This window comes from Vollenhovia emeryi, unplaced genomic scaffold (assembly GCF_000949405.1).
Source record: "Vollenhovia emeryi isolate VEMERY1.0 unplaced genomic scaffold, V.emery_V1.0 DF939127.1, whole genome shotgun sequence".
NCBI lineage: Eukaryota > Metazoa > Arthropoda > Insecta > Hymenoptera > Formicidae > Vollenhovia > Vollenhovia emeryi.
In genome coordinates, this window is record NW_011967239.1 from 3,288,545 (window position 1) to 3,301,765 (window position 13,221).

At 42.5% G+C, this 13,221-nt stretch overlaps 1 protein-coding gene across 1 annotated transcript in view; it reads right to left on the reverse strand.

Annotated features, from left to right (window-relative positions):
- Positions 1-661: 661 nt before the first annotated feature.
- LOC105568887 overlaps positions 662-13,221 on the reverse strand; it is a 13,238-nt gene continuing 678 nt past the window's right edge. Inside the window, exons 2-4 of the mRNA XM_012024900.1 lie at positions 2,665-2,744; positions 2,421-2,568; positions 662-1,737 (exon numbers count right to left, since the gene is read on the reverse strand). Of these exons, the coding sequence (XP_011880290.1) occupies positions 1,630-1,737; positions 2,421-2,568; positions 2,665-2,744 (336 nt within the window). The 3' untranslated portion in view covers positions 662-1,629. The remainder of the gene's footprint in view (positions 1,738-2,420; positions 2,569-2,664; positions 2,745-13,221) is intronic.

The following is a 13,221-nucleotide window of genomic DNA, read 5'->3' on the forward strand; positions in this document are numbered from 1 at the left end:
TAAAACCCGACGTCTTTCGTTGTTAATTACACACCGTGACTGGAAAATGGTGTTTCCTACGAAGATCAGTTTTTGTAGATTGTTGAATTCCTTGAGAAGGACCACAACCCGTGTGGTCGAAACGTCGGACTTATAGAAAGAAACCATCTGCCAGCCTAAAGTCATCTAACAATTCTTTTATTTTTCATCAGGCAACATTTCAAGTCGAATCTAAACGAGAGACATTATTTCATTTATAATATAATGCAAAGTTTATTTTTACGTATCGTAATGATTATTCGACGTAAACGCGGAAAAATCTTGTACAACTAGAAACGAATGTTTAAATAATTTTCTAGCGAGTATCACTAGATAATGTAAATTGCTCTTTTATAATGTTGTACATATTACAAAATAACGCGATCGTAACGTAACGCAATTATTTTATATGTATAAAGAAGCCGGTAAAGGTAATATAGTAATACTAGTAATCTGTAAAAGGTGTGGCTAATAGCAATCGTTTTTCATAAAATACTGCGAAAGAACCGCCTCTTGTCTGATTAATCCTCAAATTATCACAAGCGTAAACAAGATAAAAATAATACGCGCAGAAACAATGGTCGTCGTCAGTAACGGCGACGCAATAACATCGCAGGCTCCGTTTCTCCAAAAAGACTCACAATTTCCACAGCAATAAATATATTGACGCCGTGATCGAAGTTTATTGGGTGTTGTGTGCGATGCAATTAATACACGTTCAGCTGCCGAAAGTATAGACGCATAACAAGCCTCCTTCGTTTCTTTTCTCTCTCTCTCTCTCTCTTTTTTTTATCAAGTATGTACATATACTTTATTTGAAATGTAATCGAAACACAATTTGGAACAACGTATATATAATTATATCGTTTTACATCTTTTTATGTACAATAACTCGATTGTAGCCGATCGCATGCGAAATATCTTATTATGCACGCCTTGCGCACGGATGCGCATACGAGTCTAGGGTCAATTAACTACGGGCTTCGATCCTTCCTGGGCGCGAATTAAATGTTGGCGAAATAACAATCGGGAGGATAGTTTGAAATTTAATAACGCTCGGTAATTTAATCACGCTCGGTCTCGAAATTATTGATGTACGGCGAGCTGAAATATACCGGTAAAAGAGCAGGGATTAAGTGACAACTGGTGCGAACTCCCCGCCTAATTAATTCCCATAAAATCGATCGAATCAAAACGTCCGATACTATTTTTAAGCGTTCATCTTTCTACGCCACATTTAAGAATGTAACAGGATGCGTAAAGGGTTAAAACGCGAAGGGCGTTATAATTGTTTCGCGTGCGAATGTTATAAATACTTTTCTACAAGATCGAGACAGTAAATTGGCCATTTCCGTTGTGCGATTCAAGTGTTTATTATCGAAAAGTCAGAGTGCTAACAACATGCGTGCACGCACGTACTTAATCGCTGCCAAATTTGCAAGGAAATAAGGGAAACAAGAGAAGAGACGATGTATCAGGGAGAACACGGTGGAATCAAGCCGGATAATATAATAAAAAGTAATCGAACGGACGAGTAGTATGTCTGAAAAGTTGTCGATCGGTCAGTCATCCCTGTGCGAATCGCGTCGACATAATTCAGTGATCGTCGAATCAGTAGTCGTCCATATACGAGTCCTCCATCCGCATCTTGCCCTTCTCTCTGCGCGTGTGGATGGAGTTGGCGTCGGAAGGATGAACTTCATTGTTCCTGTAGGGAGTCTAAAACAAACGAAGACGTTCCATCAATCCATTCTATCCTAATTAAAGCGTATCTGTCTTCCGTCAGTCAATCTTTTATTTCCACACTTTCTTTGAGCGTACTGGGTATGAGCTTTCATTCTTATTAAAATTTATCGAAATTTCTGAAATAACTGGGAAACCCAAATCCTAAATAATCTTCAATTGAGGAACGAAGGCGAGGGGGAAAAGAGAGAGAGGGAGGGAGACGAATAGCTATTTGATTTTATATATAACGCCCTTTAATTATTAATAAACTCTTTAATATTCAACAAATTTTAATTTTCTCGCCGTATTTTTGTAAAAGTATTTTTGTAAAAAGCTGACTTTAAAACATCGGGTTAGTTATATTTTTAGCAGAGATATTGGAAAATGAGAAGAACCGAATCCATCCAATCAGAGAGAAATGACATTGAATTAATAATTAGTTAACTCGCGATATTATGAACAACAGGGATAATTGAACTTTGAGGCTCAAATACGATTATGTAATACTACGTTACATAACGTTACAAATCTTACATAATGTTAAGTCACGCGCAACTATTCACGTTTGGCTCTCAAAGCCCATTTTTTCTCGTTATTGGTCCGCCCCTCTCTCTCTTTCTCTCTCATTTATGAAGGTTCTAGCTTCGTCAGTCCGAATAACAAAAGCTTCTACTTACGTCGCGGTCGTCGAGAATCGCGATCAAAAATTTCATCCTGGGCAACCTGCAGTCTCCATCTTCGCAATTCAGAGCGCGCATAACAGGCAAGGGCATCAGGCGCTTCCTCACTTGTGAACCTCGGCATGACGGGTGGTAGGGTTCTTGCCTGTAACAGTGATCCCCGCCGTTTACATCCTGCGCGGTACCGTCTATCTTTCGGCGACACGCGGAAAAGAAAGAAGCTCGTAAATGTGACACTTACTCGCAGTCTGCTGCGCTGACACAGGACTGATAATAGCAGAGGAGAACGGCGAAGAGAATCAGGGACTTCTGCACAAACGTCTGAAAAAGAATGAAGATTACGCCCTGCGTGAATTATCAGTTTTTCGCGGGTGCTCGCGCCCCGCTCCGAATCGCACATATAGCCCTTCCATTTATTAACAACTCCCCAAGTTATTAATTATCCGCTCAAAAGGTCAGGGTGTCCGCGTTGCTACGTAAGGATAATCAAGAGTGCCAGGGCAGAAGAATGATTCGTGCCAAGTTATCGACAAAATTTTAATGAACTCGTAATGAGTTTGTAGCGCAAAGTGAAGCAATCAACGCTAAGCCGATTTGAACTGGAACGACACGGCCAAGTTGACATCGACGGCGCGTAGGAGAGGACCCGTTCCCTCCGTGGCCGCGGCGGATCGTTCCCCGATGAAATACAGCTGATTTTTACGCGACGCCAGACGGAAAGGCATCTTTATGAGGGAGCAAAGAAATAGGACTCGTCCTAACGAGTGACGGAGCGCGGCGAAAGGTCACTTCGTTTGGCACCACGGTCAAATATGCTGCTCTAGCTTCCGCGACGACGGCGAAATCGATATTCGCGCCGCTATTTATTTGCCGATGGCGAAAACGACGCGAGAGAAACGCCGCCATTCGCGCCACCGGCCAATTTGCAGCGTCGTATTATTATTTCACCGGAGATATTCTCTCCGTTGAGGGCCGCAAAGGTTTGCCCACGCTTCCTGGACATTACTCGATTTACCGCTCGCGTCCGCGCCGGCAAAGGGGAAAGGTCGGGGGCGAAGTTGTCGAATAAATTTGGAAGGCGTGCCGCGCACAAAGCCGGTCTAATTTTGAATCTCGTTTATCCAATGCCAGCGTAAATCGGTCTAATATTTGCGCGATATCGGATAATCAACGATATCGCGTTCGGCCGCGTTTAGCGGTAAACGCTCGCCGGCGGCGTTGCGTAACAGAGCAGCCGATAGACCTTGATCGTTGCGTAAAGTTCGCCATCAGATCAGAAAATTGTTTGATTGCAACTTAGATCCAACTTGGTTCTACTCGGCGAAATAATCCGTATTTATACGACTGTGACGTGGGGCCTCTTTTATAACGGAGAACTCTCTTGCAACAGAATCTTCAACACGCAAGCATTTATTTATAGCTGTCATTTTATAGCGTTTAAACAAGCGTTTAAATTTATATAACAAGTTTCAAGTAATATCCGACATTTCCTCCATGTTGGGAAGATGTCCAGTAGTTGCAAAAATTCATAAAACTCTGCATTGTGGCTTCGCGAATTCAAGCCCGACTCTCCCTGGTCCCGCAAAATATGCGGAAGGGACCAGTTTTCAAAACTTTCCCATCTAAACAGATAAAATTCTTATATTACAGAATATAAGAGAGTGTCGTGTTTTTTAAGATACACTTTATTTTATACTATTTTCACTCTTTCTAGACTTTCCAAGGAAACTTCCACGGTTAAAAATATATTAATAGAGAGTAATTTACAAATGGACTCTAATAAAAAGAAAGAAAGGGCGGCGTGACGGGATAAAAAGTGTTTTTCCACAGGGGCAATTCCGTATTACCGGTTATTTATTTTAATACACCTTCACCGTTGCTGTCCTCGACATGATTGAACGAAGTTGAACCGATCACGTAGCGCATGTCGTAAAGACGCGTCTCGTAAGAGCGTTTTCAGAATATGAGAATGAATTTCTCTCGTTCCTCGGAAACCCGCTTGAAACTCCAACATAAACATCACCGAGATTATTTCCCGATACCCGTTTATAGTCGATCAATGAATAAATAGGTTGCATCTCGCGATTGGCATTAATTCCTCTCTTTCTCTCTCTCTCTCTCTCTCTCCTTCTTGCTCGGGAAACTTGTCCGAATCTTACAATGGTACATCTCGAGCGCGAGTGTTTTTTCTCATCTACGAATCAATGTCTGTTGATACAATACGCGAAGATATTTTCTACTCTATCTTTGCCTTTAAGTAGCTTGAAATAAAAACTTTTCGAGGCGTAGTGAAAAGACTTTGATGATCGCACTTTGCGTAAATTTTATTTTCTCAAATCATTTCATAATAAGAAGCGCCGGTTCAGTGTATATAAATAAATGTTTAATAAGTACAAAGCAAAAAATAAGGCATCCCCCGCAACGTTTTCTTTCCGAAGAACCTGTCTGTGAACTCATTCAAAACCGTACGCGAATATGCACAGGTACACTGGCAATTAAGTCATTACCAATCGCGTATGTAAATAGAAAATTTAGGCCTCTAAAATTTCTACAAATTTCTGCCTTCTCTTATTTTACTGTGAAGCAAAAGATGTACTTTCACTCGTTACCTACCGATAGCTATTCTTCTTTCGTTTGTATTTTCAGATCAGCTGTTTCCCATATACAGATCTTAATTTTTAATTCAATATACGGTGCCTGCTTTTGTTTTTTAAATATTTTTATGCGCTGTGTGTTTTATAAATTTTACAGAGAAAGATGTAAAGAATTCTTTCTATTGCATTCGGCGAAGGCAGCCGAAGTTCCTTTTTCTTAAAGCTACAATTACCTCATTAAAGAAACTTTGATTAAACGCGAGTTACATCTAATTCTGATCGCTTGCCATTTGAGCCGATTGTAATCAATGAATAGCATTGTATATCTCCACGTAGGCTTCGTATAGGGGGATAATACGAGGCATATTTGAAAGTCCTCGCTTGATTGTTATCGCGCGAGAAGTTTCATTGTACAATAACAGTTTTGCGCGAATGCTATCCTGATAAGCGAAATAATTCTTAACGTCGCTTCCGGGGGTACGTTTCCTCTTGGGGTATGTTACCTCTACCGCTCAGTATGATAGGGAAAATAACACGCGACGCGAGAAGCGTGTTCAATATTTAAAATATTAAATTTTCATAGAGAAAGAGAGAAAGAAAAAGAAAGAAAGAGAGAGAGAGAAGAGAGAGAGAGAGAGAGAGAGAGAGAGAGAGAGAGAGAGAGAGAGAGAGAGAGAGAGAGAGAGATATCCTTAATAAGTTGAAGAGAGAGTTGCGATAGGGTAGCCGATGCAGAAAACTCCTCTCGTCTTTTTCGGCGAGGATTTACTCCTTTTGACTGCTCGTCCATCAACTTGAAATATTTCTAACAACGTTCTATCGACGTGCGCTTGATAAATTATTATAACAATTTTGCAGTAATCTACTCGCGTTCTGCACTTGTTATTAAATAAGCTGGGAAAATTGTAAATATCTGAAAACGACGGGCGTTCATTCATGTTTCGTGATTGCATCTATATAGAATATGGAAACACATATATATTACTTGATATCCGCGTATTAACACAGAATTTATCAAAGAGCCCACTCGGCGGGAGTAGGCAGCGCTGACGACGGGGTAGGCATGGTAATAATGTGGCACACGGTCGTTTTTAGTTAATTGGTGGCCATCGTAATTGTGGAAATTATGCAAATGGATTGCTACGCGTTTAATAAGCCTCGGTTCACGTAACTCGGAAATCGATTCGATTACATGTGATACTTGGTACGTGGGGGACCATCTTTTCACCTAAGAAAATCCTGGCTCCTCTAACAACAGTATGACAAAAACGTTCAACGCATTACTTTTTTATCGGTGATATCGTGTTACAACGACTGTCGACTTCGCAAAATAAATTTGAAGAAAACGTAGATGAAAAAGTTCAGAATATTGCTCGACCATATTTGGCAAACTTTTATGTTTAAACTCACAACGTTTCGACCATGGTTCGTGGTCCTTTTCAAGTGATATTTGTGTCAATAATTCCGTATGGTAAATCAAAAGAGCAGGTCTTAATTTCACGAACGGTAGAAGATGACTGAAACGTAGTTGATTGATTTCGATGAGAAGTTCCGTGTGTGCGTTATCCTAAATATGATTGAAATAGCGAAATACGGAATGCGGATCGTCTGGCTGTGCCAAGAACACCATGTATTGTCAGCTTAATTAGAAAGCGACGTTTGTCAAGGGACAACACGGCCGTTAAAGAATGCTTCCGAGTCGCGTAAACGAAGACAAATATGAACAAACGCGATAACACGATTACGATATTCGCGATACTTCGGCCTTGAGGATGATATTAATTATTAAACAACACGTCGTACGTGGACAACCTTAACTCGCATCCGTCTTCATTTACGGATGGCACGATGCCGAGTGTCGACCACTCATCCTTGTTAATCTGGTTGCACGGGACATGATCTCATTTTTGAAAACAGCGCAACCTTAATTCCCCGAGCAGTCTTGTCCAGCTCGTTCGCGAAACATTTTACAGCCACGCAGGAATCGCGTAGGACGATCCCTGATTTCGGGCGACATTTGTTCTTTGTCAAAAGGTCACTATGGACGCACGGTATGTGGATATCTTTCAATCACCGGCGAATAATTTATGTTCGTTATTCCTCCAAGCGACAATTACAAAATTATCGAATGGGCGAAATACGATCGTAAACTAGTAATGATTTCAGCGGTATAATCATTGTACGAAAGCAGGTGTTCACGTTCGAGTTTCAACGCGATACCGTTATCAAATCGTAAAAAGTACGACACCGATAGTGGCGCACGTTCGCCATTTACAACCGTTTTTTGCACTTCTTAACAACATATCCTTTTCGTATATTCCCCCAGTTATTTCACCAGGTAATCAATTATTACCAAATTAAACATGTGCAATCGCAAAAAGAAGTGTTTTGAATATGGGGGATGCTGATTAACAATTAACATTACCACGTTTTCCATCTCGCCGCACTTATTAATAATGTAGCACGATAATTTCGAAATGGGCGATATTTGAAAAAGCTACGAATTCAGTCCTACGCGTGCTTATTAAGCTGTCATTTAATTAAGTACCGTCGAAAGTCGGTACGATCAGGTACACTGTAAACAGGAATATATAGAACAATTTGCACGCAGGACTCGAATGAATTGTAAATAGATGAACAATAATGCATATATTTGGCAATGATAAGCAGCATCCCAATAAACGGCGAATTAAATCGGCGAGTAATCAAACGTGACATTAAGACGGACCGAACAGAAAGTATTAACGTCATATTTAGAATTGAACGGAGTTTGTTTAAAGATTAGTTTCTTCAAATTGCCAGTATTAATAGTAAAATTCCAAACTTCACTCGACCCCAGCCACATTTATTAATTAACCGGCCAATACAGATAATTTATTGCGAAAAATATTACCTCAGCCGGAGTTTGAACCTGGGTTTCCCTTACTCTCTAGGCGGGCGTCTCACCAATTCGACCACTGAGGCATGTGATAATATTTGCCGCAGTAACAGTATAAAGATGTTGTCTACGCGTCTATTTCGACTTTTTTGAACTGTTTGAAATTTTTCGCAATAAATTTTCTGTATTATTAAAAATGCCAGATATGGTCAAGAAAACGCTGACGTTGTTAATTACTGCTGGCGACATTTCAGAATTTTCTTATTACTTAAATATAAGAACGGACTATAAATACCGGCCTAAGACTTAGCCTCCTTAGAAGTATGTTCTGTAAAAATGTTCCATAACGGGCATACTGTTAGCAAAGAGTTAGCATACATTGTTTTTAATTTTCTAACAGATATAAACATGTTATATCTATTACGTATGCATGATCCAAGCACTTAATGCTAGCATAATGTTCGAATCATGCAAATGTTTCATCTCTGACATCAAATGCTAGCAAACAACAGCACAATAGACAGAGATGCATAGCAAGATACTAACATTTGTTGTTAGCAATATGAAAGCAACTTGTACTCACACTGGCTATCTGGGTATTCACTGTTTTCAGTGATAATCCGCCGATTGACTTTTCGAGAGTACATGATAACCAATTTGCGACTTTCCATTCACGAGTGAAAGTTAATCTTATCGACGCATTTCTTATCGGCGCATCTTTCTCCAAAGTCCGAAGACTTCGATATCGAGTAGGCGGGCGGTCCTTCTTTTACACACTGCTGGTTTTAATTCGCCCTCTTATTTGCGATATTAATTACCAAGGTCGGCGGATCGGCGCGCGTACGAACTCTGGTTATTTTCGGAGGAACCTTATCCACTGTTTGTGCATGCTAATGGTAGTGGGGCCGCATGCGTTTCGCAAAAGTGGATTTATAAAGCGAACGCAGTCGCGCACGTGGAAATTGACACAATTTCGTACTCTCTAAAAGTCAATCAGTGGATTATCACTGCAATTTTCAGTAGTGTACTTATAACTGCGAATCAGTGACTATTCACTGTTTTCAGTGATAATTCGCTGATTGACTTTTAGAGAGTACTGCTGTCAGGCTTACCCGCGATATTGAATACCGACGTTTTACGCGGCAGGTCACGCCAAAGGATGTTTCCGCGCCGTATCAGTTGAATTAGACTTTTCTCCTTGCAATGCGTATCTCAGCCGATATTATTTTGCTTTGCACTCGTAATTTATGAGGCCATTATGCCGCTCTTCCGTCGTCGCGGTGGTTTACTTCTCGTGGCGCCAGGGAAATAAATTTTTATCCTGCATTCCATTTTCGAAAATAACATTTCCTCCCTTAAGTGAATTTAATCGTTTCGCAGACATTTTGCGTTTGCGAACAGTAACAAATTGGTTTCCCCCCCCCCCCTCCCTTTTTTGGCACGACCGGAAATTCGCAATTGCGCTCACTCATGGGCTCCACTTGTGGGAATGTAACGCGAATTATTGTGATTGTTATCAACGAAATGGGAAAACGCGGTCGAAGTTTATCGCGTAATACAGACTCGCCTTCGACGGGGAAGATTTTAGAGGCAGATCCTTTGAAGTTTAGAGACAATTTTATGTTGAAAATAAAGGAATGCGGTAGATAAAAGGACCTTAGCCGAGATTGCGGTTAGCTCTTCCCGAGAACTTTAATGCGAAACATTGAAATATCGCTACAGACGATGACCTCCATTTTATTTAAAATTGGTCAAAGGATCTACTTCTAAGATACCATTCGCGTGTGTATCCTGGATGTTCACTATAAAATATGGGAAACTCGAATTCCACTCTGTCTCGAATCCAGCTTCGCATTTGCTACATTTGCGCAAGAGGAGCTCCGTTCGAAATCTTAGTCTCTGCGTGCGAAAATGCACGTCAGTCCCAGTCTACAATAGAGACTTAAACCCCAAGCCTTAAGAAATTGACTAATCACAGTCGCGTATTCTACTCATACTTGGCCGTGATTGGTCAATTTCTTAAGGCTTAGGGCTTAAATCGCCTATTGTAGACTGGGACTCATCTGGCATCTTGCGTCACTTGATGTGCATGAAGGATCGAGGGGTAAAGGGACGGCGCGATAAAGCAGCCCTAAATATATGCGGGCTTCCGTAGTTCATCAATACTTTTTACGATTATCCGGCGTTCAAAGTTCCCCCTCCGGAGGAAGCGGCACGTCACTCGGGACGTTTCTCTCCTACGACGTGATGCTGGCAAACGATCCCGACTCGATTCAGCGGCGAATTCGCTCATTCATTCGATCGCGGTTTTATCGGTGAGTTAACGACACGCGTTTTCGAGTAGGCGTTATCAGGGGTGAGAGGGTGGGAGGTAAACGAAGCGAGCGGAGACGAGACGGGGGGATAATGGGAGCTGCACGGAGTGAAGAGAGCGACATCGAGGGGCGAGAGGGACGAGCCGGGATCAGAAACGGGACAGGACGGAGCGACGGGGTGCGAAACACCCACACGGGCGGTGAGGAAACGAGAGGGACCGGCGGATCGCTCGCGGTAACGTCTCGGATGTGGGACGTCGTGGCGTCTCTCCGTCTGGTGGCACACAAAAAGCGTCGCGGAGACCCTGTAATCAGAGACTGGCCATAATAGTTCGTCAAATTCTCGCGAGTGAGAGAGAAACATAGGCTATCTCGCTATTCTACGATCGTAGAATCGTAGGCCAGTCTCTGATTGCAGGGTCTCTAGTCGCGGACGTACTTTCTCTCCCTACGCTTTTTCCCCCTCGTCGCTATCTTGCCACCTCATCTCCAGTCATCGCCGATCATCGTCAAACGTCGATTCGTTTCTCCCCCGTCTTATCATCGCGGCGCGACCGCGGCGGTTCCCGTTCCTTGCCGGTCCCTCATTCATTAATTATCGCGCGATATACCTTCCTTTTTCGGATTCGGCCCTTTGTTTCGTCCGCGATAAAGGGTTTGCCCGCGGGTCCACCGCCCTTCGGTTCCCGTACGGATTAGCGTTAAGCCTTGTACAGGCAAGACTATCACGGGAAGGGATGATTTTTGCAGATTTCTGCTCTTCCACTCGCTTCGAGTCGAGAGTGTTTTCTCTCAAAAGTCGGTCAGCCGAATCGCCGAGGTGTTTTTCTAAATAATCCTTCGGGTTCTTTGTTTCTGTCTCGGCCGGGATGGAACGTCGAGCATTGTTACTTGACGCTGAACCGTAAAATTCTTTATCCGTTTTCGTTTATTACGTCAACATCGTTAGACGCTTTATCATTTTAATTTGGTTTAGTGTTGAACTTGTACCGATAATAGCGCGCGCGGTAGGGATATCCCACGATTAGCAGATTAACGTGTAGAGACGCTTGAGAAATTATTATCCCAGAAGAAACTACTGAGCCGGCGAGAGAAAGTATCGAATTGTAACGAAAACCTCGTCGTAAAATCACGAAATCGCCGTCTCGTTCACGGCCGCCATGTACATATGCATTTAACTCTGGCAGCGAGTAAAGAAACTTTATGCATTCTCTGGCGACTACTCGGACCAGACGTAATGTCTCCAGCATCCGCAACGGTTACATTTGCCCTTTGATACACGTACGCGGTTCGTTAGTTCCGGCCGACAATACACACACGGTGAAACCAACTCGCAAAACTAACTCGCAGCTCTGATACGTGACCAAGAAACGCAAAACTCAAAGATTCGGACGACAAAAAATAAACATCTACCTACAAAAATGCTCGGAAGGAATAATTATTTCTCGACAATGCCATACTGACATGAACAAATAATTGTTCATAACTCTGTAACATTTCGTTATTACGAGTAAATTAATATAATCCTATCAATTTAGTGACAATATACGATGGACATTTTTAAGATAACATTCCTCAAATGTTTCACTTCATAGTGTTATTTTTTTTCCTAAATCGATATGCGCTGCATTTTCTGATTGGGCAATGATTCGTCATTTTAAATCCGGTTTAACAGGTTCGCGACAATATGGCCCGTGAAACGTGACATTTCGCGTACCACAGGACACATTGCTACAGCAACGATGATATGTCAAGCCCGTAGCCTATTCGACAAACTGTTGCTGCGAACGCGATGACACATATTGTCAGAAGTCTCGCCCAATCAACATCCATTTTACGTCAGATTTTCCCTTTGACGTGACTCAATTCGCTAAAGTGTCGCGAACCCCATGACAGAACCGTTTTAATGTAACCCCTTCGATCGCGAACGCAACGCAAAGAAATATCCGCGCGAGTAGAGGAATTTGCCCCGCGGATTTAGTTCAGTCTCAAGAGAACACGGTACGTATTTCTGTAAATCTCGAAATACGTAATATGTTTAATGTTTGTAAATGTCAGTGTGTCACGTGTCGAAAGCTGCGCGATAAAGAAATATGTCAAGCTACACCGTGAATAAATGTAACGGATAGATGGAACAGGAACACTTTGCGCGAAAAAGTTTATGCGTGAAAAAAGCTCGCGTATGTACCCTTCACTTGGGAAATACCCTCTCTCTCTCTCTTTCTTCCGCTGCTACCGCGAAAATAATTCGCCAATTCGATCTACTCACCATCGAGCGGCAGCGCGATGCGGAGGACAGTAATTCGGAAATTTCGCGAGGACATCGCAGATGTACCTTACGACTAGCGATGCATCAGCGAAACGAGATGCACTTTTCCGTCCTCGGTTTCGATTGCCTCCTGGCCGCGGATGCGAAACTCGGGTACGCGCGTTCCAACCGTACATACATCCCGGGGTCCGCAACGCGATCGACTAATCTCCCGTAAACGAGTCGCTTCCCGAACTTTTCACCGAGCTTTTTACGGCTTTCGGCACCGATGTAATTCGTTATCGAAGACGCGGTGGTTTAAACAAATTGCCTCGCATTCTCATTGATTAAATGAAAAATTGATTCTTGAAGAGGAAAAGCAGTGAGCGTAAAAAGCGTCGCACCGCCTCGCTGAGAAAAACTGTTTCTTTTCCCCTTCATCTCCACATTTCCTATTTAATTCCTTATTTTGCAAAAACTGTTCTCATTGCCACGATATCGCGAGTACAAATTTCTCCTTGCCTTGTTGTGCCGCGAAAGCAAAGTAAAAGAAAAGAGAAAGGAATCGATATCGTTTACGATCAGACACCCATGCAGCCGAGCCGGCCTTTGCGCCCCTGCAAATTACCCCGCTCGCGAGAGGAAAAAGGCCAGAAGGACGGAAAAGTAGAAGAGGAAACGAAAGACAGGGGGGAGGGGGAGAGAGAGAGAGAGAGAGAGAGAGAGAGAGAGAGAGAGAGAGAGAGAGAGAGAGAGAGAGAGA